The sequence below is a fragment of the Brachyistius frenatus genome, unplaced genomic scaffold (genome assembly GCF_029030835.1).
Source record: "Brachyistius frenatus isolate BFR_SWC_R1_liver_20210118 unplaced genomic scaffold, ASM2903083v1 Contig_76, whole genome shotgun sequence".
Taxonomy (NCBI): Eukaryota; Metazoa; Chordata; class Actinopteri; family Embiotocidae; genus Brachyistius; species Brachyistius frenatus.
Genome location: NW_027210675.1, coordinates 1,016,019 through 1,042,945, shown reverse-complemented (window position 1 = coordinate 1,042,945; position 26,927 = coordinate 1,016,019). Strand labels below are relative to the sequence as shown.

At 41.5% G+C, this 26,927-nt stretch overlaps 3 protein-coding genes and 1 long non-coding RNA gene across 5 annotated transcripts; 3 read left to right on the top strand and 1 right to left on the bottom strand.

The window, feature by feature from the left end:
* Positions 1-372: 372 nt before the first annotated feature.
* LOC138626706 (phospholipase B1, membrane-associated-like) lies at positions 373-15,044 on the top strand. The gene is made up of 42 exons (XM_069708560.1): positions 373-436; positions 812-862; positions 1,327-1,387; positions 1,473-1,507; positions 2,581-2,665; positions 2,762-2,813; positions 3,280-3,360; positions 3,745-3,810; positions 3,892-3,953; positions 4,036-4,111; positions 4,225-4,332; positions 4,940-5,017; positions 5,160-5,231; positions 5,391-5,465; positions 5,558-5,618; positions 6,230-6,288; positions 6,808-6,881; positions 7,012-7,055; positions 7,159-7,267; positions 7,588-7,639; positions 7,787-7,867; positions 7,966-8,031; positions 8,119-8,219; positions 8,336-8,417; positions 8,513-8,617; positions 8,925-9,020; positions 9,109-9,180; positions 9,367-9,444; positions 10,120-10,180; positions 10,510-10,568; positions 10,851-10,918; positions 11,003-11,046; positions 11,722-11,821; positions 11,920-11,971; positions 12,069-12,149; positions 12,251-12,316; positions 12,407-12,501; positions 12,871-12,952; positions 13,044-13,148; positions 13,250-13,345; positions 13,462-13,536; positions 14,297-15,044. The coding sequence occupies exons 1-42, from the start codon at positions 373-375 to the stop codon at positions 14,558-14,560; spliced, it is 3,294 nt and encodes a 1,097-aa protein (XP_069564661.1). The 3' UTR covers positions 14,561-15,044.
* Positions 15,045-15,506: 462 nt separating this feature from the next.
* Positions 15,507-21,266, top strand: LOC138626684 (serine/threonine-protein phosphatase PP1-beta catalytic subunit-like). Its single transcript, XM_069708503.1, has 8 exons — positions 15,507-15,610; positions 17,547-17,678; positions 17,943-18,173; positions 18,575-18,679; positions 18,984-19,055; positions 19,595-19,746; positions 20,439-20,573; positions 20,666-21,266. The coding sequence occupies exons 1-8, from the start codon at positions 15,559-15,561 to the stop codon at positions 20,768-20,770; spliced, it is 984 nt and encodes a 327-aa protein (XP_069564604.1). The 5' UTR covers positions 15,507-15,558; the 3' UTR covers positions 20,771-21,266.
* Positions 21,267-23,001: 1,735 nt separating this feature from the next.
* Positions 23,002-26,925, bottom strand: bpnt1 (bisphosphate nucleotidase 1). 2 transcript variants are annotated; one of them, XM_069708502.1, is made up of 10 exons: positions 26,611-26,670; positions 26,274-26,340; positions 25,757-25,897; positions 25,457-25,561; positions 25,214-25,321; positions 24,967-25,015; positions 24,057-24,148; positions 23,754-23,951; positions 23,357-23,462; positions 23,002-23,223 (listed from the first exon to the last, which is right to left on the bottom strand). In XM_069708502.1, the coding sequence occupies exons 2-10, from the start codon at positions 26,274-26,276 to the stop codon at positions 23,072-23,074; spliced, it is 954 nt and encodes a 317-aa protein (XP_069564603.1). In that variant the 5' UTR covers positions 26,277-26,340; positions 26,611-26,670; the 3' UTR covers positions 23,002-23,071. The 2 variants fall into 2 exon arrangements, with proteins under 2 accessions (XP_069564603.1, XP_069564602.1); XM_069708501.1 differs by lacking the exon at positions 26,274-26,340 and having other exon boundaries at positions 26,611-26,925.
* On the top strand, positions 25,486-26,295 carry LOC138626683 (uncharacterized). The gene is made up of 2 exons (XR_011311317.1): positions 25,486-25,572; positions 25,682-26,295. It is a non-coding gene; the product is annotated as an uncharacterized lncRNA (long non-coding RNA).
* Positions 26,926-26,927: the final 2 nt, after the last annotated feature.

Here is a 26,927-nt window from a genome sequence, read left to right as displayed (position 1 = left end):
TCCTTTGCTTATAAACAGCACTGTTATTTGGTATTAGTGGTTTGGTTATAGGTTTTTAATTGTTTTTTTTTGTTTTTTTTTAACTTAATGGAGAAAAGAGTTTAAGATCAAAATAAATCTTACAAAAACTCTTTGACAGTCCAGAAATAGAAATCAATAGAAAGTGACCTTCTGATTTTATCAGAGTAATTGTTTCCTCATAAAACCTTATGGCCGTGTCCTTTGAACAAGCAGATCCTCCCCTTTGCGCAGATTTACGATTTAGTTTCTTGACTAGGTTTAACTGATAATGACACAGACAGACTGCCGACTGCTAGACAGACAGAGCAGAGAGGACGGAAAGAAATACAGAAAAGATCCACGAGGACAAACATGAGGACGAGGATGCTTCAACAGCTGGTTCTGATCTCACTGCTGGGTTTCACATGGACAACAGGTCTTCAGACTAATTTGCACTCAGTCACTTAAAATAACCTTTAAAATCTTATTTACTTGTTATTTTTCCAGGTTCGTTTATTATTGGCTCAATTTGCTTGATGCCTTTGCTGCTCCAGAAATTCGATTTTATTTTACACTTGAATAAAAGAGTTCTGCATGGCTGTGAGGTTGGTGCGAGTAAGCAGATGTGTTGTACCAGGAGATCTTAACGTGTTGTGTGTGCCTCCAAAATAAAGCGGATTTGAGCAATTTTGAGCCTGTGATGATGAACAATTGTTATATAGAACAGTTTGCCTGAGCCTTAAATGTTCTTAATAGCTGCTCCACTCATGCAGTATCTGTATTCTTTGTTATCTCTTCACGCTTTCAGCAGACGGACTGCCCTGCACTCAGATGTTCCCCTCTCAGCAGCCTCCTCCAACTGGTAAGACAGAAAGAGAGCAGATTTACATGCAGTGTTTTCTCGCTTATTCTCAGGTCACTCAAGCGGTGAAGAGCATGACTAAAGAATAACCACTTTTTTTTTTTTTTTTTTGACAGAGCTTCTTCTTCAATTTTGAGCATGTTTAGTGCAATAGAAGTTATGTTTTACTGATGCATCCTTAAAATAAACACACATATAATATGATTGGTATATTATTTTAATAGGACATTCTGCATAATGACGACTTCCGATACTTTTAGTACACTTTGCTGACCCAAGTTTGAATCCAGGACTTTTGTGTGTTCTGTTATTGTTACTTTCTAGATGACTCTTCCACCACCGATTGGTTTATTCATTAACGCGCTGTCAGCCCTTTATTTTATCTACCTGCTGAACTCCCCTACAAGAATGTTATTTCTGATTTGAAACAAATACAATTCTTCATTATTCCTGTTTGTCTCAAGTTAACGGTGTTAAGCCCTCAGATGTGACGGTGCTCTCCTTCATCGGACTTCACATGCACAGGTGAGCACAGGTCACCGCTCAGCTACACTCTGCAGTAAAAGTTACATCCAAGGTCTAAAATTCCCACTGTGGTTTTCTTCTGCAGCACTGAGCTGTCCACAGTCGTGTCCAGACTCAGAGGTAAGTTTCTGTTTGACAAATCATCATCTCTGTATCTTTTTTTTTTTTTTTTTTTTTGAAATTCAGTTAAAGGCCCCAGTAGGACTAAATGTTAAAGCTTCAATTTGTTGAGACAAAAGGAAACCAAATGACTCGTTCAAAATCTTACTTTGGCTGCAATTGGCAGTCTGAATACACTAATCTAAAAACGGTTGATATGAGCTTCTATTGCACTACTGCGCACTAGCTTTACTTCAATAATATCTAAACTGACGGCGATAATGTGAAACAACGAACCCCGATACTTTAGATTTTTACACAGCAGGCCTGCAGAGTCTCTTATCTTCTTGAAAGCCTTTCACGAAATCACGAGTGCCGCCTGTTCGTCATACAGATAAAACACAAATCAGGAAGGTCACAGTTGTCTGTTAACATTTAATTTATTCTGATAAAAATGTCAAACCAGGGTTTAAAGCCCTGATAAAACTGTAACCTTGACTGATAATGCACTCTATTATAACTAGAGTTTAGCTGTTTTTCATTGTTAAATGGATTTGATGCATGGATTTGGTGCATCTTAAATTTCATAATCAATTATAAGATACATAGCATATGTAAGGTTGCCATTTGAAAGCTTTCATGATAACAGGTGATGAGTACTTTAATTGATATGACAGTAACAAAAACACAAGTCCTATTTGGCTGCAACAAACAAATTATTTTCACTACTGAACAAAAAAATTCCATTAATTGTTAGATATATAAAATGTCAGAAACTAATAAAAGGAAATGCCCATCAGAAAAGCTAAAGCCCAAGTTGACATCTTTAAACTGCTTTTGTCAGACCAACAGAAATTCCCAGATATTCTGTTTTTATTGAGGTAGAATATAATGAAAACTTGTAAATCTTCTGGAACCAGTGAATCTTTTGGCATTTTTAAGTGACATGTAAACAAAAAAATTGGTGTTCATTAGTTTTCTGTCATTTGACTACTTGATTAATCAGCTCACCATTTAAGTTCTACACCTGTGAACTACACGGGGAAAATAAGCCCTGAGGTTTGACATTAAACTTGTTCCTTTCCCTCCATCAGAGCTGATGACTCTGTTCAGTCCTGAACTGATCAGCGTCCTCTCAGAGGAAACTAACTTGTACACGCCTCAGTTTCTTCAACACAGGTAAAGACTGCATTTCCTGCCACCTGAAAAATACACTAGCAGTGACCCTATCTGCTTCAAATGATGTTTTTCTTTCATGTTTTCTTCCCTTTGTAGCACGCTTGTGGAGCAGGCAAAGGAAGTATCACTCTACCTACAGAACAGTCAGGTACTCAAATATAAGGAGCTATTAAATATTCAAAATGAAAAGTGCCTCTCTTAACTGTCTTCCTTGTATAAAATAAAAATAAAATTTGTAAAAAAAAATCCAAGCAGGCTTTGCAAAGAATTATTATAATTTGGCATCAATTTTGGGTAAAATAAAGAAATCTTTAAAAAAAAAAGAAAAAAGAAACCTGTTCATTTAACACCCCAAAACATGTTCTCTAATTATTGATTGTTTTTGTCAGAAACTGTGATCTTAATATTTGTTGAATTGTAGCTATGTTAAAAAAAACAAAAAAACAGCTAAATTCTCGAGGTTACACTTGCTATTATTTGGAATTATTTAACTAAAATAAAATTTCCTAATAGTTACTGCTGAATTACTGGCTTAATGGAGAATTATTGTCACAAACCCATAAATTAAACAGCTTTAAAGGAGTTGATGTGATTTTTTTTTTTCCCCCCGCCAGGATATTGATGTGAATCGAGATTGGAAGCTGGTGCTTCTCTTCGTTCAGGTGGATCCGCTCTGTGCCTGCAAGCAGCAGGAGGTAAACAGTCAAAGACATCAATAAGGATGTTTTATCATTTTTGTTGTTGCTTTGTCTTTAAGAGTCCAAATGATTTGTCTTCCACGTTTCTATTGACTCAAACACGGAAGTTATTTATTCTTATCAGTGTCTTATATGCATTATTGCCATTACTTCAGATATTTTGTATTTTGCTAATATCTCCCCCATTTTTTAATTATTAGCTGACAGCGACCCTTTTGAAAATGCATTGTACAGTTCATTTTTAAATTCCATGCAGGTGACTATGTTGTTGAGAAGTTTAGAAAATTGTGGCTCTAGAAAGGCAATCACAACAATTCTTGCAAAGTTTCAAAAAGTATCTGAAGTTTCCTGCCGTCTCCGACTGATGTGTTTGTGCTGCAGGTCACATCTGTTATCAGAGCAGTCGTTGAAGAGGTGGACGACGCTCTGAAGCTGCTGCACTCTCAGGTACATTTCAGACTATTTGCAGTCTTTCAGTCTTTCTGTTTTACCAATATTGAAAAAGAATTCCACATCGCTGTGTTGCAGCTTAAACGTACCACTGTCAGTGTTGCATTATGGGATGGAGAGCATGACACTATCCAGAGCAAGTAAGTGTTGTAGATCTTCTTCGATTCTTCAACAAAATTATTTCCAGTCAAGTTTTTAATGAGTAAATTTGTTTACAAACAGGATGTGTCCATGTCTGGAAACAAGCAGCGAAGGAGAAGTCAGGCATCTGAGGGCCATGTTGACTCAAGCTCTGCAGGTTTGTCCATATTTCAGACCAAAAATGCTGTTTGTGTATTTAACTACTTTTAAATCTGTGGTTATTTTAGCTGCTGTGAAAATGTGATAAGATCGAGTGAATTCATTTTCCAGGAGTCCTTGGATGAGCTCATGGTAAAGAGGCATTGGTACAGTGACAGAGACGACTTCACCGTCACACTTCAGGACACTCCTTTCATCAGAGACCCATCAGCTGTCACTGTGAGTTACATTCCCGTCTGGGATGTGGGCACATTTTGAAGAAAAAAAAAATCTGTTCATATTCTATTTATATCTGTCTGCTATAACGGTAGCAACAAAATGCTGTAATCCGTCAGATAATTATTGTTTAGATACGGATGACACAATTTAGAGGGAAGAGGTGGAACAAAATCAAATAAATAAATTCAAAAACATGGTGACTTAGGGTCACAAAGACTACCTTCTTGACTAATCCAAACTAAAATTAATACAAAACCTGATCAAAACGAACTTTACACTCATAAAACATAAAGGAGGCAGCCACACACAGCCCTGCAGTTATGGTATGCACCAATGGTGCGGTGTGCAGTCCAAGAGCCGCTGAACGAGGGTTAATTTCCCATTTGTTAAACCGTTGCTCTTTTGTAATACCTCTTCCTGTGATTGCAGCGGTGAATCAAACTTACAACGCACCAAACCTCTCTGTTAAAATCAACAATTGCCAATGAAGACCAAAAGCTTATGTTCTGAGAGGACGACATTTCACGTGTTTGTGACATTAACAAACACGGAGTGAAACTGCAGATGTACTTTCTGTATATTCTTGTTTATCTTCTTTTTTTTTTAGCAGAGCGAGAAGCCTCTCTCTGAGTCTGAGGCGTCACTGCACACGGATAAACTGACGCTGCAGCTGTGGACAAACCTGGTGAGGCCTGAAGCAGCAGAATTAAAAATGAAATCCACCGGCTACTCCTCCCTCATTTATTCTTCTTATCCTTCTCTGCTTCACACTCAGTTATTGTTCTTGGAGTTGCAACCATGACAACAATGCATTTTCTGTCTTTCAGCTGCAGCCCACGGTTGGCCAACACCAAACAGAGGACAATGGACAGATCATCGCATTGCCATGTCCAACGGAGGCGAGTAACACCGCAGAAAACCTACACATATACAGTTATACAGCATGTCGGTGTACAATCAAACATGCTCTTATTAAAAACAATATTTCTGAGCGCCGTACTAATATTCATCCTCTTTACTCCCCCTCCTCTCTTCGGCTGTCTGTCTCCCTCCTCAAGGACCGACCCTTCCTGAGGACGGAGGAAAACTCTCCTTCATATCACCATGACAGTGGCTCTCCCCTCGTCCTGCCAGTGAGTACCGTCTGCCTCTGAGCCAAATGGAGGTTGAGGCAGCTTTGTCCGCCTCCTGTCTCGTTCTGATTGTGCTCTGTGTGTCCGTTCAGTTGACAGGGACAGAGATGCCCTGCGAGGACTTCAGCCCCTCCGCCTCCACACCCACGTCAGGTAAGAGGGTTTACACATACGGGCATTTATCAGAGGCCGGGGGGGACTTTAAATGGGCAAAAAATAAATAAAGAAACGCCTTTTTAGAATCAACACATTAGAAAAGTCACGCAGATTTGATTCATTATGAGTATTTGTGTGTCATTTTTCCATGTGAGGCTTTTAATTTTGCATTAAAACAAATATTTGTGTCCATGACACGTTTGCACACAAACACATGCAAATACAAACTAAGGTTTTCACACAATTTATCTGACACACTAATTTATGATTTTTTTTTTCTCCCCTTTTCTTTCCGAACTCGTCATTTATCCTTTATGCATTCATCAATTTATTATTCATAAATAAAAGTTACATTTACTGTCATGATCACATTGTCACATTTCATCATATTTGACATAGTGTCCTGTAATCCAGCCTGTAATTTTATAACCTTTAAACGGGCCTTTAATCCTGCTATACAATATTTCTAACAAGTTGTTATTATTATATTTACATATCATGTAGGTGTGATATTATTGTATACTGTCTCTGAACAGCCTTGTCTTATTGATGAAGTTGAGAGCCTTTGTTATTCTGACTAGTCTGAGATTTCTTCTGTATTTTCCCAGTCCATGAACTCAGGCCTGGAGATATCAAAGTTGTGGCTGCTGTGGGGGATTCGTTGACAGTGAGTCATTTTGTTATTCTGATGGATGGATGGATGAAAAAAAAAAAAAAAAAAAAAAGGGATATTAGAAATACAGGCCATAAAATCTAAAACAAGCTCTATAAATCTGAAACATAAAATATAATTACATATAATCAAATTAAAATTTTTAACAAAATTATACATGTATTCTGTCAGTATGTAAAAAATGTGTCCCAGGAACATCATATTAATAGATCTATAGGTGCAATTTGGTCCAAAACCACAAACGTTGTTAGTTTTATGTACTTTTACAACTGTATTATTCTATAGAGTTTGACTTTTGTAAGAAAAACAAGCACAAAGTTAGGCTTCTCAATAATGAAGTTGGATGTTAGGCAGTCTATTGTTCTATATAAAACAGATGGAACGTTTCTTAAGTGTAGATAAAAGGGACGCTAAAGCTTCTAGTACTTCTTTCACCTGATGTATATTTGGGGAAATTCATAGACTGCCTTATTTCCTCATGGTAATGAAACACTGTCCTGTTCTGTCCGTCAGGCAGGAAACGGCATCGCGGCCAGCCAGAACAACATCCTGGGAGTCCTGCGAGAGTACAGAGGTTTATCCTGGAGGTGAGTCAGGAAACACTCTTTATCTATCACACAATATTTCACCGTTGTGCTAATGTTATATGTCTTGTGTCAGTGTTGGGTGATCACTCATTTCTGTAGTTGGAAAGTAATATTATATGTATTTTTGCAGTATTGGTGGAGATGGAAACCTCACAACTATCACCACTCTGCCTAGTGAGTCTTTTATATTGTTCAAATGAAAAGCTAAATTAAATGTTTTTCTCTCTGGGATGGACACTGCTTACATTTTGCTATTGTTACTTCCTTTGTTATACAGACATCATGAAACATTTCAACCACAACCTGACGGGCTACTCTGTCGGTACGGGCAAGCAGAACACCCCTCAAGCTTTCCTCAACCAGGCTGTAACGGGAGCAAAAAGCAAGTACGTTCCTTTTGAGGTCTTTTTGGGATTATCAGACTACTTTTAATCGTAAATTCCTGCTTATATAATAAAAAATTAAACTGAGTTTAGCTCAGAGGGTTATGTAGATACACATGCCAAGTTTGTTATCAGTACTATACAAACCAGTTTGATTAATACGTTATTGTCAGTTTTTAAGAAGTAACCTATCTTCGATAATATAGTTTTACAACCCAAGTTTCCATAACATAAAATCTGTGATAAAGCTGCTCTTAGGGGATCAGTTACTCTTAAAGTCTTTGCTTTGTCATTGTGGTCATTTATTGCGTTTGTGTTTTTAGGGACCTACCCTCACAAGTGCGAGCTCTGGTGGCGAGGATGAAGAACGAGTCTGTAAGTTTATAAATGATGATTCTTTGGTAAATTTGTCCATCTTTTAAAGTTGCGAGGAAGACTTGCCCATGTTTCAGCAGAAATGTCATAAACCAGGACAAATAAATTCCGTTTTTCACATGAATCGTGCTCTTCTTCGTTTTACAGAGTATCAACTTTGAATCCGACTGGAAGGTGATCACCCTTTTCATCGGTGGAAATGACATCTGTGACTACTGCTCCAACTCTGTGAGTACTAATATGTAGTTCTCATTTTCAGGTCATTTGTAAAGAGGCGGAAAGGAACACCGAAAATAAAAAAAATTAAAAACTTTCTTTGTTTTCAGCTTCTCTTCTCGAAAGAAAATTATGTTCGAAATGTTCGTGAAAGTCTGGATTATCTTCACAAACAGGTACAATTATCACACATATGGTTGCATGTTGTAGATATGCGTGTTGGCTCATTGTTTGCTGGCTCTAACTGAGCTGATCCCTGTCAGGTGCCTCGGGCTCTGGTGAACCTGGTAGAGCCTCTTCATATAATACCACTGAGAGAAATGCACATAGACTCAACACTTAAGTGCCCAACTTGGCTGGTGAAGTGAGTATTGCTTAAAGTTATCTTTGAGATTTTGAAAAATAATGGGTCGAGGGTGCCCTGGTTATCGTCTAGTAAATAATCATAAACTGATAACACTATTACCGCTCCTTTGCCAGTATTCTGTGTCCATGCGTTGTCAAGCCGAAGCCAAACTCTAAAGCTCTTCAAATGTTGGAGGATATCAACAGAGGCTATCAGGTGGGAAAGTACAGAAAAAAAAAAAAAAAAAAAAGATCCACCACGAACCCTCATGCTCACCCTCATTAATCTTCGCTGTTTGCTCTATCTCTCAGCTTGGCCTGCAAGAGCTTGTGGAGTCGGGACGGTACGACAATCGCTCAGACTTCACTGTGGTCCTCCAGCCTTTCTTCAGAGAAATCGTTGTCCCCCGACTGCTGGTCAGTAGTAACGCTCTGTCTTTCATACATGGGCTTGAGGAAGTTTGATCCACAGTTCACCTTATCCAATATCTAACCACAGCATCAGCACCAGCGGCATTACAGCATCCTGACCGCAGTAGTGCTTTTCTCTGTATTATTATTTTGTCAATATTCCAATTTTAAGAAACTGAATTACCTGGTTTTTAACTGCTTATTTTCTGTGTAAAACAGTGAGGTTACATGCAGTCTATATTCTCACAATCCTACTAATATTGTTGGAAAATGTCAATAAGCCTTAAAGTTAATACATTGACCTTTTCCTCAGGATGGCCGTCCTGATCGCTCCTTCTTCAGCGCTGACTGCTTCCACCTCAGCCAGAAGGCCCAGACGCTGATGGCTCGCTCTCTTTGGAACAACATGGTGAATATATCTGCCAAGAGGACAAAAAGAGGCTTTTATAGTATTTATGATGTATTAAATGTTACTGAATGATGATTTTCTCATACAGCTGGAACCTATCGGCAACAAGACTTCCAAACAAGATTTCACTTCATCCATTAGCCTGAAGTGTCCGACCACGGTAAGATAACTATAAATTTAAATAGAGCCAGAGTTATTAATTCTGCTGAATATGGTGTTTATAAATCATATGAGACACAATGCTATAAAACATAAAACTATAAAATTGTTATTTAATGTTTTTGAATAAACACAATTTTGAAGCCACATGGCTTATGTAAATGTGAGTTTATGTCTTTCTCTCCAGACTTCACCTTTTATTCGGACATATAACAACAGTGATTACATCTATATTGGTCCCTCACCAACACCTGGACCTATTCCAGTAAGTGTCTGATGTCCATGTGAGAAGCTCGTTATCCAGTAAATAAAACAAGCAACTTCCAGTATAAATTAAATGTCATTGTTAAAGAATTAATGAGCCAAATGAAACCAAAATTTCACATGAACTCGGGTTATCTTAAAACATTTCATTAAACAATTTGTCAAACAACAGAAACTTGATATAAAATCATTAAGCTATTAAGGCTTTTCAAATATAAGGAATGCCGGCTTTTCGCACCTGTTTTTTTTTTTTTTTTGTTTTTTAGCTATAAAGCATTAAACCTTTAATGGTTGAATAATACACAAAATAATTTACAGATTAATTTCTAGGAAAAGTAATGATTAATTGCAGTCTTAAACTTCACCATGGGAAAAATAAATAGATGTTGTAAACACTGTTTGAATGAAGAAGTAAAAAGCTGCAGCACTGAGGGAAACTGTCTTAAAAAAAGAAAATTGTGGATGACAACTGAAATTTATTATTCTATTAATGTATCTATCTATCCAGTTACTATTCTGCCTATTCAGTTCACAGTGGGTAAAAGTCAGTGCACTCTCCATTCATAGGATTAAAGCTATATACTCTAAATAATAATAATGTAGCTGAAGATTGGCGGTGAATATAATTTAGCCACGTTTCAGAGTGTAGTCTGAAATGTCCGTATTTCTTCTCCAGAACTGGGGAAGTGATTTCTCCTGCGTGAACCACGATGCACATGACATTGTGCCAACTTCAGGTAAGATAGAATCTTTGCATTATCAGTCAATAAATGACATTCAGTGTCCTCCATTATCAAAGGTTTAAAAGCTAGGAGCTTGATTGCTTCAGTTTTCTATAAGTGAATACTTAATAGATGCTCTGAAGACCCCTTAAAAGATGCTCCAGTAACATTTTACAGACATAGTGGCTGCAGGAAGCAGCGATAAAAAATAAAAAAAATAAATAAAAAAAATCTAAATTCTGAGAACAGGAGCTAGTTAAATACTTAATATTACACTGTACAGGGAGGATGTTTGTGGTTTGTCTTGATGTCAATAATCTGAATCTCTTTTATGTCTTTCATAGTTCACAAGTTGAGACCTGCAGACATTAAGGTGGTGGCAGCACTGGGAGACTCTGTAACAGTAAGTGTCACAACACAATGACAGGAGGTAATGATTGTTTTTTATATGTATATATATATATATAGAAACATATATTAGACATGTATCACCAACTTTGAACCTGATGATATCATCTGTGTGGTGTTATTGAACTATGAACTGTCTAATCAACATGTTATCAGACAGATAGGTGAAGCTCATCTCATTCGGGTTCTGGTGTCTTTGATGTAAAGTTCATCTCGATCTGTCTCAATGTCTTCACTGAAAAGTTTCACTTCATTTCTCTGACTCATCTTGTCACAGACAGGCACCGGTGCCAAAGCAAAGAACATCCTTCAACGGAACACAGAGTATAAAGGAGTATCATGGAGGTATGACATGTCTTTAATGTAGATGAGGTCAGTGTTAACTTTACAAACTGCACTGATGTTGTTGTTGTTGTTGTTTTTTTGCAGCATTGGAGGGGATAAAACTCTGGAGACTGTCACAACACTACCAAGTGAGTTCATGCCACGTATTAGGCAAAACCTAATTTGTCTAAGTCTAATTTGTCTGACTGAAATAACTATTTCTACATACAACGTGATGCAGGGAGTGTCTCCTGACAGTTTTCTTTTCAAAGGTTAAATATGTGCTGTATTATTTGTTAGTTGGTGACTTCCTGTAGTAGTCACTGACTCACTGTTTACTTTAAAGATATCACACCAAAGTTTGTAATACACGTTAGTCCACTAGAGGACTAACAGGTTTCAGTGTTGTCAGTTGGCTTCTTTAGGTACAGTCACCAAAAACCATGTGGTTAGGGATTAAAAAAAAGATCATAGTTTGGGTTCAAATAAGTAATTTCATCAAAGTGACGTTACATTCTTCATGTATGGGTAAAAGCTAAGCTGGCCAACAAAAGGTAGCTTCAAATGAATTGCACAACTATGAGAATGGCATCAGTGTCCCCATTTTACTCTTGGTAAAAATATGAACGGCCACATTTATTTACTGTGGGGCAGTTTCCAAACAATTTGAAGCATCAACACGCTAATATCCACATCTGGGAGCATCTATAAAATGTATTGAACCAGCCAAAAGACATTAACGTAGCCATAGCAAACTTTTACCGAATTCACTATTTTACTGCTAAAGAGAGGGCAGCCAATCTGCTTTTTCTGCATCACCTCAGACATCTTGAGGAAGTTCAACCCCTCTCTGAAGGGCTTCTCCAAAAGTCAGGGGATCGGACAGAAGGGTTTCAACATGGCTGTAGCTGGAGCTCAGACCTCGTATGTATTCTTCCAGTTCCTCAACCTCTCGAGTAACACTTTTTAAACAACACACTGTCATCTCTTAAACGTCTACTGTCCTGTTTACTGTGTCACAGAGAGATCCCAGAACAAGTCCAAACTCTCATCAAGACCATGAGAGAAAATAAGGTGAGACTTCCCCCAAACTGATTCACTTTGAAAATTCTCTGCATGCATGCTTCAATGTTTGTTTGGTTTTTCATCCATCCTCATGTTTTAAACACAGCAGGTGCAATTTGAAAAGGACTGGAAACTTGTGACAATATTCATTGGGGGGAATGATCTTTGCAATTACTGCACAGACCAAGTAAGTGTTCCCTAAGATCCATATGCTGCACACGAAAAAACAATTCATGAAGGAACTATAATACCATTCATACTATTCATCAATACTCATCATCTCTGTAGAACAACATGTCCCCCAAGAACTACAGCCACAATATTATGCTCGCCTTAGACATGCTTTACAAAGAGGTGAGTTACATTAAAAAAAAAATTATTAAAACGTTCATGTAATATACTGCCCTGAGTTTAACACCGTCTTCTCTCGGTCTGTATCTTTAGGTACCGCGGCTGCTGGTTAATGTTGTGGGAATCATGGAGATACATCTGTTGAAAACAGTTAAGAAAGACACACTGGGCTGTTCATTACTGCAGAGGTTGGTTATGCTGTACATTAACCTGATTGTTTTATCATCTTCCCGCATGTTATAGAACTTAATATTAAAATGCAAGTCTATAATAATTAAGAATTGTTGGTGGTGTATTCCTTTAAAAGGCTGAGTATGACCTTTCCAAACACTAACAACAACAACAACAACAAAAGATATTACTTGGTGCCACAGATTAGATTGTTTAAAAATTATGTTTCAGATCAACTCTGTCACAAATAACCATCATTATTATAAAATAACATTAATGTCATAGCCGACTTTTTTTATTTCCAAATTTCACTTTTAATTAGTTGAGGATTAAATGTTTCCTCTTGCCAATAAAAGGAGAATTAATGAAAATCTTATATTTTACAGGACCGACTGTCCATGTGTTATTAATCCATCAGAAAACTCTGCAGAGCTTGAGGAGATAAAACTAATCAATCACAAGTACCAGGTAAAAGCAAAAAGGCTTTTTTTTTTTTTTTAATTAAAAAAAAATTGAAGTTCCATCTTTCATTTCACTAATTTCTTTTTAATATTCTTAGGCTGAGATCCAGTTTCTAATTTCTGGAGATCGCTATGATGGAAAAGAAGACTTTGCTGTCGTACTTCAACCCTTTTTACACAATTCTTTTATCCCTCGAATTGGAGTAAGTTACAGAGACACCGCAATGTTCTCAAACAAGTTTCCAAATACGAATTTCATGCAGGAAATGTATTTTTTCCCTCTTTTTTTTTTCCCCTCCACCAGAATGGTGACGCTGACCCAAGTTTCTTCTCCGTGGACTGTTTCCACATCAGTGAGCGAGCTCATGCTGAGATGGCCATCGGCCTGTGGAATAACATGGTGAGCGTTGGGCAGTGATGGACCGAGCTGAAGCCGAGTGGCCAGCGTTACTCTGCGACGTGTTGGCGGTTTGCGTTTTTTTTTTTTTTTTACTGATTTTCTCCATGTCTGAACAGTTGGAGCCTGTAGGCAAGAAACAAGCCTACAACAACTTCACATATGACCGCTCCAAGATTCACTGTCCCTCCGAGGTATTTATGAAAGTTTCTGGAGTCTGTAGAGAAATCCCACTGCTTATAGTTATTTTTGTTATCCCAGATATTTATTCATTATCTCACTTTAATTTCTTTTATAGTCTATAAATCTTCTTTTTATGGAGTCATAAAGTATTCTATATAAAACATAAACATTTTAAAAAATAAAGCATGAAATATAACTTCAATAAGATTTTAACCTCAGTGTTATGCATACATTTTATGCATAACACTTTGTTTTAAATGCTTTTTTCTGCTCTGTTATAATTTGTTCGTTTTGTGTGTCCACGTTGGATTGAATCGGTTTGCTTTTTTTAAATTTAAAATGTTTTTTTTTGGTAAATATGAGTAATGTGTAGATTCTTAAATGACAGAATGAAAATGCTTTTTTATAAGAATTTTAGAGTCTATATAAGTAAGTTTTATTTATTTTTTTAGCATTATTTACAGTTTCAACAAAGACAAGTGGAATTAAAAAGAGTAAATGGGGGGAATGGTGTAGAAAATGTAACCAGACTTAACAAAAGTGATATTTAAAATGGAAGACTATTGAAATAAACTTAGTCTTTTTATTCATATGATTATATTTATTTGATATGGTCTTAATCTACTTAATGTTGAACCCTTCATCAGTCCATAATCCCACTATAATGCACCATATGGTTCTTATCTTCAATGTTCAGCTCATAAATTCTTCCATGTGTTTTACATATGATATAAAATGTTCAGAGCTCTAATCATTTTATCTTTCCTACAGGCCAGTCCCTACATCTTCACTAAAGTCAACAGTCTCCCGAGTCCACCAGTCATCATCACTACTCCTGCCACAGACACCGCCAGCACCAGTCCCGTATCCATAGTGCCCAGGTGTCCCACCCCCCTGCCCGTGTGGGTGCCGGTGGTCGTAGGAGTCGTGGGTTTACTGGCTGGCATCACCGCCGCCTGGCTGATTCTGTCCTGCAGTCAGCGTCGGAACAACAAAAAGGAGAGCGCAGTAGAAATGAAAGGATCTGCTTTTTAACGGAGCTGTTCTTCTTGTCGGCAGCATATTTAAGCCTTAAAACACCTTCGAGCTAATTTTGAACATTACAGAAGCTCGATTGGTATACGTCATTAAGTATTGGTTCACCAAATCCTGTCACAATTACTGGGGCTTCTTTGTTTTGTGTGATGTTTGACCTTCCCGCTCCAGCTGCCTGTTTTACTGTCTTCGGTTTCAGGCAGCCAACAGTGAGCTTCTCTGAAGTCATGTCAAGAACCAAATCAGTGAGCTGAAGGCTGCATACAGCTGCACGCTGGAATATAGATGTTCAGTTGTTGTAGTGTCAGCGATAACGTCTGGTAGAGAGTCACATATTTAACTCTAGTGTTCAAAATTGCTTTCTGGTACCAACAAGTGTATCAAATATTTGTATTTACTGAACAGAGATTGTGAAAGATTCAACATATGAGTGATTGATGTATGCAAACGTTTTGAACATTTCCCTTTTCTAATTTTTAAATAAAAAAAAAAAAAAAAATGCTCCAATATTTAAAAAAAAAAAAAAAAGGTTGATTCCTTTGTAATAAATAGCGTAATAAAATAGTCCAGGCTGAAAAATCTCACCAACAGCTTTGTTGAAGGATTACCTTCAACAGGAAAAACCTTAAATTGTCCAGTAGACTACGTCAGAAATAGCTGCAAATCTATATTATTAATCTTATGATGTCATATCTAACAATATATCAGTCAGAGGGGCAAAACCAGCAGCCATCACTTTGAGACTTAAAACTACAATTTTACATACTTTTACTTAAATCAAATTCTTCACGCAGGACTTTTTTTTTTTTTTTTACTCGTAATAGATTATTATTTTTTTACATCTCTGTACTGGTAGTTGAACTGAAGTAAAGCATCTGACTGCGTGTTCCCTCCACGCTGAGCGACCACTAAGGCTCGTCCTCCTCCTCAAGCCTGCGAGTCACTGCTCGGGGCAGAGCGGAGCCCGCGCGCGCATTCCTGCGCGAGGTACCAGAAACATGGCGGAGAGCGAGCTGAACGTTGACAGCCTCATCTCTCGACTACTAGAAGGTACGTCAGCTCTGCGGTGCTTTTTTTTTTTTTTTTTTTTTGTCTTCCCGTGTGCCTAATAGAAGAAGAAAAAAATGACTGAACGGTAGGCTCGTATTGTTGTTTATTTTTTTTATTTTAAACCAGTAAGCCCCCCGCCTCCCTCGGTGTGTTAGAAATCCGTTTTTTCCTGCGCTATCGCGCGTCCAAACCAGCACGCCGCGAGCTAACCGTTAAAAACCAACGCCGTTACCGTCACCGGTAGCGACGTACCGCTCGTGCTGCCCGTTAAACGTTAAGTCCTCGCCGATGCGCGTAAATCGGCAGAGTGGCGAACAAACAAACAAACAAACAAACAAACAAAAAAATAGCGCGCCCTCGTCCTGCGGCGAGAGCTAACTAACCACGTCAACCGATCAACGGTCGCGACTCAACGTCATTTAAGGCTCAAACTTGTCCGAGTGACACAAGCAGGTCGGTGTTTCTTCTTCCGTTAACGAAGGGAGTGGACGGATATAACCGTTAAACGTTGCTTAGTAACACTTAACTGCTCCCGTTGCTAAGGCGAGTCAGCTAACGAGTCGGCTACCTGCCCGGACACGCCCCCCTCCCCTCTGACGTAGGAGATCACAAAAGCCTGCATAACTGGGCCATTTCAAATTAATAACACAGGCATGCGGCGTGTTTCTATTGTTTGTTTGTTTTTATATATTTATTTTACCTGTGGTGGAAACTAACTGCAGACTGGTGCTGTGCTTAAGTTACATCTGATTCCATTTGTGTTAACTTATAAATGAGCAAAGAACATAATGAGGATATGTGAAATGTGGGACACAATTTGAACACATTATATAGATTTAAAAGGTGCATGTATTATTATGAATATTTACAACCTTAGAAAAAAAACAAAAAAAAAACAAGACTAAGCCAAGACCCTAAAAAAAAGTGCTACTAAATGTCCCACAAAACATTTGTTTCATCAGTCTAAACAATAAGGTAGGTAGGTATATACTTTATTAATCCCCGAGGGGAAGTTTTTATAAGTAGACTTATACGGCTATTTGTAATTTAATAATGGTACAATTGAAATGGATTTCGGAGGAGAATAACTAGTTTGGACACTTATTCCCCAGCTGTTTAGGATATTCAGGCTGAAACATATTTTAGTAGAAACTGTTGCCTGAAGCTCACAGACACAGATAATAACATTTGTGTAGTCATCGTGCTCATAACACCCCTCTGGACCTCTGCTCACCACACTAACTGAACACTGAAGGTTTTTTTTTTTAGTTGTTTTTTTTTTAGAATTCAATATCACTTTTTGTTTATTTTAAATCTTTTTATCGATGCACTTAACTTGCTCTTACTGTATGCAATCAGTGATCAACCTTCCTGTCACGGCCAGCGCTATCACATTACTCAACAACCTTGTTTTGTTTTTTTCTTTATACATGAATCTGCCCTCTAGACTTTTTGTCCTCCCTGGACAACACCGCCCTCACCCACTCTCTCACCACACGCTTCCAGCTGAGCCAACAAGCTGTTCATTCCTGCACTTGCCAGTTCATGAGAGCTCGTGTTGATTTGAGTAAATCGAAAGTCTGGCCAGTAGCAAAGATAATGCAAAGGTCAGCTCTCTGTAATCCACAATACAAACAAAACAAAAGAGTAGAAAACTACTGCGCTGAAGGACGAAGAATATGATTTTGAACATGCAATTTTTTTTTAATATAATATATGGTGTTTTAATACAAGCAATAATACGAGACCGTGGCTATTAATTTTCATATTTTCTAGTGGATATTTTGCAGCGAATCTGGAATAAAACCGGAGCCACATAAAACCTACTTTTATGGATCACTCTCTTTAATCATATAGTTAAAAGATAGGTGATGTGGATCAAATCCAATTTGATATCAAAATATTGATATAAGTGTTTTTACCTCTTGCCTCGCAGTGCGAGGATGTCGTCCAGGGAAGGTCGTGCAGATGACGGAGGCGGAGGTTCGGGGGCTCTGCATCAAATCCAGAGAGATTTTCCTGAGTCAGCCGATTCTGCTAGAACTGGAGGCTCCTCTCAAAATCTGTGGTGAGAACGTTCGTTAAGTGTTCACTTTTTAAAGCACACAGAAAAGGATCAGTTGTTATACTTTCAAGGTTCTTAGTACAAACATTTCTTCCAAAGTACATTAGTTACACTCCTGCGACCCTTTACGTCACAGTAGTGTAACTAATACACTTTGGAAGAAATGTATGCGCAGTATTTAATTCACTTCACATAGACTCGTGAATCGGTTCTTTACAAATAATACGTTACACATCGGCGAGACGTCAGCTGAACATTTAATTCCAGGTGACATCCACGGACAGTACACAGACCTCCTGAGGCTATTCGAGTACGGAGGCTTCCCCCCGGAGGCCAACTATCTGTTCCTGGGGGATTACGTGGACAGAGGCAAGCAGTCGCTGGAGACCATCTGCCTGCTGCTCGCCTACAAGATCAAATACCCAGAAAACTTCTTCTTGCTCAGGGGGAACCACGAGTGTGCCTCCATCAACCGGATCTACGGCTTCTACGACGAGTGTAAGCGGGGAAACATCACCGTTTGTTGTGCGAAATACTGCCCAGCTTAAATTCTGTCAAATATAAACGTTTGATGGTTATAGCCATCTCAAACGCGAGTATTAGTGCTTTTTGTGATAACATGTAAATATAAATTCAGTATCAGAAACTTAGAATAAACAATTCTTTAGTCTTTACTGCAAACATGCCATCCCCCCCCCTCTAAGTTGTAAAACAGAGAATCAAGACTCTGACGATCTGACCGCTTATTTTTGCCCCCAAATACAAGAAAACATTTCTGATTACTGTCGATGACACCGGATCACGCCTGAATCTAAAAATCCACGCGGTTTCTGTTAGAAGCCGACTTTCTAAGCGTTTGTTCCGCTTCCTCTTACATTTCCTTGATTTTTTTTCCTCAGGCAAGCGCCGGTTCAACATAAAGCTCTGGAAGACCTTCACAGACTGTTTTAACTGTCTGCCCATCGCTGCGATCATTGACGAGAAGATTTTCTGCTGCCACGGAGGTTCGTGAAGCATCTCCGTTACACGGCAATGAATAATTTGCAGCCGTGATATCAAACAGGCAACTTTAATTCAAATAGAGCGTTGCGTAACTGTCAGCATTGCGTATTTTAATCATTGTAATAATTTACAGGGATGGCTTTACAATGTGACGTTCAAATTTTCACTTCTTTGTATTATTGTTGCGTTAAGTTCACAGCGCGTGAAGTCGTTCTTTACGTTATTTTCAGCCCATCTTTCCGCCTCATACACGCAGGGTTTGCTGCGATGCGACACGCTATTAATGCAACCCCTCTTTCCCTTCAGGACTCTCACCCGATCTGCAGTCCATGGAACAGATCCGACGCATTATGAGACCCACTGACGTCCCAGACACAGGTCCGTTACCCTCCGTGTTCGAATTACTTAGCTAAAGGGAGACAAAGTTGGGATTAGCGGTTTGTTCATTGACTTGAGTATAATTGGCGCTAATGGTAAGAATGAACACGCTCATATGCCCCTTCAGATTTATTAACGTACTTATTAATAAGCCCTGACCGAAAAGTTAAAGTCCCGCACTGTAATATAAATTATTTCATGTCAAAGTTTTGCTGTGGTATAAAATGAATGCTTTATATTCTTTTGGCAGAATTAAATAATCGTCTTTCGATACCTAAAGTGACACAGCTTAAAATTCAGAGATGATTAATGATTCTTTCCTGTAGTTCTTTTTCTTTTCTTTTTTTTTTTTACCGTCGTCTCGAGTCTCCAGAGGTTGAACACTTTCAACGAAACGTAAATTAAAACGACCGCTCCAGTGATATTCCCCCACACCGTTCCCTCCCTCAACACTTCGGCGTGCGGCAGGTTGATCATCCGTATTCCCCAGAATATCTATTCGTCAGTGACCGACTTGTGTTTGTGACCGGATGCTCCAGGCCTGCTGTGTGACCTGCTGTGGTCGGACCCCGACAAAGACGTCCAGGGGTGGGGGGAGAACGACCGGGGGGTCTCCTTCACCTTCGGGGCCGACGTGGTCAGCAAGTTCCTCAACCGCCACGACCTGGACCTCATCTGTCGAGCACATCAGGTGACGCTCGCGCTGCTTCGTAGTTGGGGTCAAAAGTGATCGAGTTGAGGATAAGATGTCACTTTTATCAAGACAAATAAATTGGACTAATTTTATTCGAAATTGACAGAAAATATGTACGCAGAATTGAAAGTAGTCTTTATAATGACTTGAGTTTAATTGGTTTAATGTGAAGAAAGAATCGAATTAAGAGTTTCACATTTGTTTAATACGGCGCGACAGGGAAGCCTGTTTTGTGCCAATTCAAAATACACAATGCGTTTTCTAAAGATCTATAAATAATTGTAGTAAAATAACCTGATGGGAAAGTGTGTTTTTGGTTGAGTGAATAAAATATATGAGAAATGAAGCTACTCTCAACAGTCGAAGACGTATTATAAACACATTTAGCCAAATAAATTTTGCCACGAAAGTGCATCTCTGCTGTCTTGTAGCTTTTATGGTCACATATCGGTCCTATTTACGACATATAAGTCCATGATTGCTTGAACTCCGCAACAGTCGAATACGCAGAGATATTCAGTTTAGTATCACAGAAAGCCAAAAAAAACCCAAAGTATTCACATGTACGGAGTTTGAACAAGTACTTTTTTTTTTCTTCCCCTTTTAAAAACGACCTAAACGGTTGATCGGTTATCAAAGCAGGTGGCAGATAAACTAAACGTCTCAGCTCGTCTCCGTCTGCCCTGCAGGTTGTTGAAGACGGCTACGAGTTCTTTGCAAAGCGACAGCTGGTGACACTGTTTTCTGCCCCCAACTACTGCGGAGAGTTCGACAATGCGGGCGGCATGATGAGTGTGGACGAGTCTCTGATGTGCTCCTTCCAGGTAGAGAATTCGCCGCTTCTTTCACCTTCGACGTGCCGTCGACGGATTTATCAACACCGTCGTGTTTTTTTTTTTTTCTTTCTTTCTTTCAGATCCTGAAGCCGTCAGAGAAAAAAGCAAAGTACCAGTACGGAGGGGTGACTTCAGGACGTCCTGTCACTCCGCCTCGTACCGTTCAGGCACCTAAAAAGAGGTGAGCGGCCGGCCACCGGCTCTCCAGCTCCGCCGCCCGGCTCCCCGGCTCCGCCCCCGGCTGGTCCACGGCCCACGTCCCCCGCAGGCTGCCTCAAACACGCCAGCCTTCTCTCAGTCAGCTTGTTCATGTGTAAATACAAACTCCGGAGTGTTTTCTGCTTGTTCTGTGGGTCTTTTTATGAACACGTGAGTGGTATTTTTTCCATTTTTTTTTTTTTTTTTTGATGCCATGGTATGTATTGACTCAGCCCTCACTTCTACTACTCAGCCCATTCAGGAGTATTAACACCAACCTCTAGTGGGGTGGGCAAGATGCTTCTCTGCCTTTAGATTAACGATCTCCGTCGTGATTCTGTGAACGCATGCACGCCTGTGTGATTGATGACGAGGTCTTCGTCGGAGCCGCCGTACAAATCCACCGATTTTCTCGGCATACGGGGCCAAACGTTTCCCGTCTCGTCTTGATTCCCGCTTTTACACTGGCTGAAGTATTACGAGGTTTGACATTTTAGGAAATATGCTCATTCCGTGTTCTCGCACGGCGCCAGATTGACGCCACCTCTTGTCAAATATGGACCCTAACCCTTCTGCCGGGAGACGGTTGACGTAGCTTAGCACGAAGACTGGAAACAAAGGGAAACGGCTAGCCCGGCTGACAAAATTCACACATTTATTAACGTGCTGCATCTTGTTCGATTCATCTGCACAACAGTCCAATCTGCGACGGTTTCTTGTTAAAGGACCCGTTGCCTGGCAACCGGTGGAGGCTATAGAAAATGACCGGTCCCAACCTGACCAATAGTCAAGAGGCTCATAACCTCCAGAAAGAGTCGGTTTGTCCCGTTACACTTAGGTTTTTTTTTAAATTTTTTATACAGATTAAACAAACGAGATATTATCGTGTTAATTAGCGATCTTTAGAAGCGCCGGTAGGTGGAAAGGGTTTCATTAGAGCAGAGACATTTCAGCCACTTCCTTGTTTCCGGTCGTGTTAAACCACGTTCACCCGCCGCTGGCTTTAACTACAGATTTAACAGACAAGACACGAAGCGTCGGAAGCATATTTTCCAAAATCTCAAAATGCACCTTTCGGGATCACCCGGTAGACGCGACAGCTGCGACTTTCCCTACGACTCAAGAATGTTTTCTCTCCCCGCGGAGATATCGATAAAATCCGGAGATTTTCGACGACACGAGCGCAATAAATATTGCCAGAAATCTTGCCGCACGCAAGCAGGCAACACATTCGCAAAGGCAATTAAAACAAAAAGGCCGCAGCTAAACTACGCGACACTTTCAGACGGGCATTCGTACACAGTCGACGCGCCTCGTCAGATCGACGATTCCGGCCACTTTTTCCCACAAACCGACGCCAAGCTGCGCAATTTGTTTGTTTTTTAATCCCTCTTATGATCGAAGGAGCGCGTGCGGTTATTAAAACAGCGGGATTTCCATTGTTGGTTTAAAACGGGGGGGGGGGGGGGGGGGGAGACGCGGCAGCGTAAACGGTTCAGTTTTTGGCGTGGCGAATACAGTAGATGTGCAGGAGAGGAGAGCAAAGACGGGCGGCGCACAGAAGGAAAGCGGCGTCGTTGTTGGGCCGTGACTTTAAAGTACGGGGTTGAGAAGCAGTCGTCAAGCGCGTTCGTTTTCTGCCGTGTTCCCAGGCTCGCCAGCGGACGTCGACGTCTCCCGCTCTGGAAACGTCGTCGCCTCGGAGGCCCGAACCACCGGGTCCGGACGGTGGCGTCTCGTTCGTTGTTTGGCATTCGGCCAGTTAGATCACGCCGTTCCCAGTTAGCGGTTATCGATCGAAGTCCAGTAAAAAAACAAAAAACAACAACAAAAAAAAATAATTTCCAACTCACTGACGAAACATTTAACCAACGTGATTTTATTCATTTGAATTTTGCCTTTCCGTTTTGCCGTTAATCTATCGGCCTCCGGGTTGGAAACAGTACGTTGGGACGTTCAGAGGTTTGTTTTGTTTCGAACCAGTGAAATAAATGGAAGTGCTGTTGAGCCCGCTGTTCTGCTTTCGTTTCTCATTGAGCGAGTGCCGCGTGCGCAAACGGCGGCATTTCAAAATGCCGTCTTGCGAACGGTTATTTACATTTGGTGGGAATGAGACACAAAAGTCAAAACGACACGTCGATTCGCAGGAGTCCAAAAATAGGCGATTGTGAACATTTTTGACGCGCGAGAGAGAGAGAGAGAGAGAGAGAGAGAGAGCCCACGAACTCGTCTGCGGGCGGATCGTCGGGTTCCTCCGTGCCGCCTCCGGAGGGACGCGAAGGCGGACCTCAACGGGACTCGAGCGCTCGCTGCACCGACTGCGGCACTCTGCTGACGTAGTACTCGTGGTTACGCAGCGTAGCGAGGACGCCGGCGGAGTTCATGTGCTTTACGTCGGCGTCGTAGCGGTACAGATTCCCGCGCACGTCGGTCAGTCTGCCTGCGTGAGCAAAAAGAGCAGATGGTGTAATTTATATTTGGCGAAACACTTTAGAAACCTTAAAGAAAAACAACGACAAAAAAAAAAAAAAAAGATTTAGCATTTGACTCCTTCCGGTACCGACTGAATTTACCTCCGACGGCACGCAGGATGGCTTCGGGGGCGCAGGTGTCCCACTTCTTGCTGCCCGGACTTGCGAAGACGTAAGCGGAAGCTTTCCCCTCGACGAGCTGGATTATCTGCAGAGAGAAGAGTCGCTGAGCGGGAGCTCTCCGCGCGTCGACCCGCTCTCCGTCCTCGGTCTGCCGACCTCAAGAGGGCGTAAAAGTCCGCGTCGACCGGCCGCTGATCTGAACTTTAGTTTGGAAAGAGCCAAACCCGCCATCGCTTTTACCGAACCGACTGGCGACTAGAAAACGACGCGGCCGGCGCCCCGGCTTTTACTGGGCGATTCTGGCCAAGGCGGGCGATCGGAGGAGCAGAAGCTCGGTCTCCGGCCTCAAACGTTACTTCCGGGCGACCCGTCTCACCTTGTTCCCGGCGCCGCCCACTCTCAGAACTTCGTGAGGCTCCATGGCGTCGACGCAGTCCGTCACCACCTTGCTGCTGTGGGAACGGGTGGTGGTGACAATTCGTCTGTCGCCCGGCACCTCCCGCAGCTGGAACCCGAAGGCGCCCAGTCCCGGTATTCCCCACATGGTCCTGCCTAAAGACGCTCCTGCACCGAGCTGGAGGAGGGAGGAGGAGGAGGAGGAGGAGGAGGGAGAGTCACAACTAACCAGGCGGACATCTTTCGCAGCGCAGCCACGCGTGACGGAAGTTGGGTTTGGTACCTGGTAGTTGTAGAACGGCTGGTTGATGACACCGGCGATGGCTCTGCCTGCGTGCGCGATGCCGATAAGCACCGTCACGTTATCCAGGAACCCTGCAGATCAGGAAAGCAGCGGGGAGGAGGTTAGCAGGAAGCCGCTCTGAACTCTCTTTCACTGCTATTATTTCACTCGCGAACACGTATTTCGATTCGCCATCGACACGCAGAGCGGACAGGGGGGGAAAAAAAAAAAAGCTCAGCGAAGCCGTTTTTCACCCCCCCCCCCTCCTCTCCCCCCTCCACCCCCATCGCTGGTAGCAGAGCGGCCGCAGCTCGGAGACGGGAGACATCTCCAGGCGAGGAGAGACGGGCTGGAAAAGCAGGAGCGGAGATAATACGCGGAGAGGAGACGCAACGGGTACCAAACCGAGGAGGAGCTCTTAGCTCCCCGACACTTCATACGAGCTCAGACGTGCGTTGGGATTGAAGCAGCTGTGAACAAGCCTTTCCATCGAATCGTTCACTCCGACATGTTGATTCTTCTCTCGTTCGTTACGTCCTTTTATCGAGACTTCTCTTTCTGCTCATTTTTTTTTTTTTTTTACATGAACTCATTATTTCACGAGGAACTCAAATTCAAATTCAATTCACAAGATATCAAAACTCTGGATGTAAAGGTAATGACCGATAAAAGTGTCCCCGACAAAAGAACACAGCTAATGCAGCACACTGCTATTAAACTGTCGGTCCAAACAATAAACACCTAATTTGAATATTCTACAAAAACTCGTCAGGTAAACAGGAACTACCTTTAAGTGCCGTGGTGATATTGTTCTGTAATCTATTACATTAACAAGTCGAGAGCATGAACTTTGAAACACGCGCACACGCGCAAAGGCCGATTTTTCAACAAGTGTGTTTGGGGCGCCTACCTTCAGTATATTCCTTCGTGCCGTCGACAGGATCAACCCACACGACCAGCTGAGATTCAGACAGACACAATCAGAGTCAGTACGTGAACAGCGTTCAAGTTAACAAACACCACAGCACGCCGGACCGCGCGAGAGATTTTTTTTTTTTTTTTAAACGAGAGAAAACGCTCGTTCGTTCAGCCGCCGATCCCGACGAACGCTATCGAAGATGCACGTCATATTTCTGAATCCGTTGGTGGGTTACTACCTCTTCTTCTTTCAGCCCGCTATATTCTGCTGGACAGCTCTTCAGAAGGATCTCCTCCGCCTGGCCATCCTCGATGAGATCTTCCTGTAGCTCCTCTTCTGGAAGATCCTGCATAAACAGACAGACGGACAGATAAGACAGACACTGGCGGTCATCAGTCTTCGTCCTCCCCGAAGGTTAACGCCAGAATAAAACTCTGCTCTGGGCGTAGCTGTCAAAAATAAAAACCATGCGTTCGCTCACTTCCTCTCCGATGATGGTGATCTTGGGGAAACGCCTGGAGAGTGAAGCACAGATGCTCCGCTGCGCCAGTCTGTCTGCCAGGGTCTGCAGATCGTCGGCTCCCGTCTGTGCAGAGGGTACGGATGGGAACGCAAAAGGATTATAACCAATTCACACCAACCGGTGTGTTATTCCCATATTATTCCCTGCTTTAACCTCCCCCTCCCCCCTTTCTCCCACTTGCAGACAACATTTACAGGTTCGTGTCCAGCCGGCCACAGGCTGGGTCGGTTCAGTCCGAGACGTCGACGGGGTCCTAACCTTTTCTACGATGCCTAGTTCTCCGCTGTGCAGCACTTTCCTCACGATGGCCCCGGCCTTCTCGGCCACCGTGTAGGCAGAGGCCACGAGTCGCATCACCACGGCAGGACCTCCTCCTCCGGACATGGCGGTCAGGTTGGCCTGGGGCAAGAAGGGGATGGTCAATCTCACAAAGCCGCAGCAGCGGCGGGGGTCATTTCATTTCAGCACGTCGATGCTTCACTGCCAGGTGACCGTGACTGACTGCGGGTCCCCTGACAGGCAGTTTTTTTTTGTAAGTGGGCAATATTTAAATAGGCCTGAAGCAACAGGAGTTAATACTGAAGTGAAGCACATCATCACACATTAAAATGTACAAATTATTGGGAACACCTTCCCTTCGGCATTTTTCCTCTCTCCGTCTCCATCAAATATAATTGTAACTGATTTGAAATAATGATTTTACTGTGATTATTCTTTCATTCAAATAATAGTTAAAACGTGCAGCCAAAGACAATCAATGGATTCACACCGTTACCATTAAATAACTTTTAAGTGTTGTTAGCTCTTTTTCTTCCCCCTGATTCCCTTATGGCCTCCTTCACCTGTTAAACATCACAGACAAACAACAACAACAACAAAAAGCCTACGTAAATAACTTAAGAGAGCAATTAGATAAGAGAGGTAACTGGAATCAGCTGGTTAAAGAGAAGCAGCAGCACACAAAAAAAAAACAACCTCTGCAAGTCAGACTAGTGAGCCGGCGTGCTGCTGTCGATGGCTAACCCAATTAAAATGATCAATTCCAGAATATCCAGTAAATATCATCTGATTAATCGACAGTAATTATCACCTGAGCCGAAGTGATTACTTACGAGTTGACGCAGACACAGAGGGGCTACCAGGCAGCGCACACGGTTGAGCGGGGAGACGTAGGAAGCGGAAGACATTTGACCCACAAAGAGTTGAACCGACAAGATAAGTTACCTCCGCTAACCGACCGTCGCAAGCTAAAGTCGTTTAAGCTCGTCGCGACGTTCAGCGACTTCTGCTAAAGAAATGAAACCTTTAACGCGCACGGAGAAGACGTTAACCCTCCTCCCTCTCCTCCCCGCTTCGTATATAGTGTGTCGTTCAATTTAGGATGCGTGCCGGCCTTTTAGGTCCTATCTGAACGCTGGTTTTAAACTGG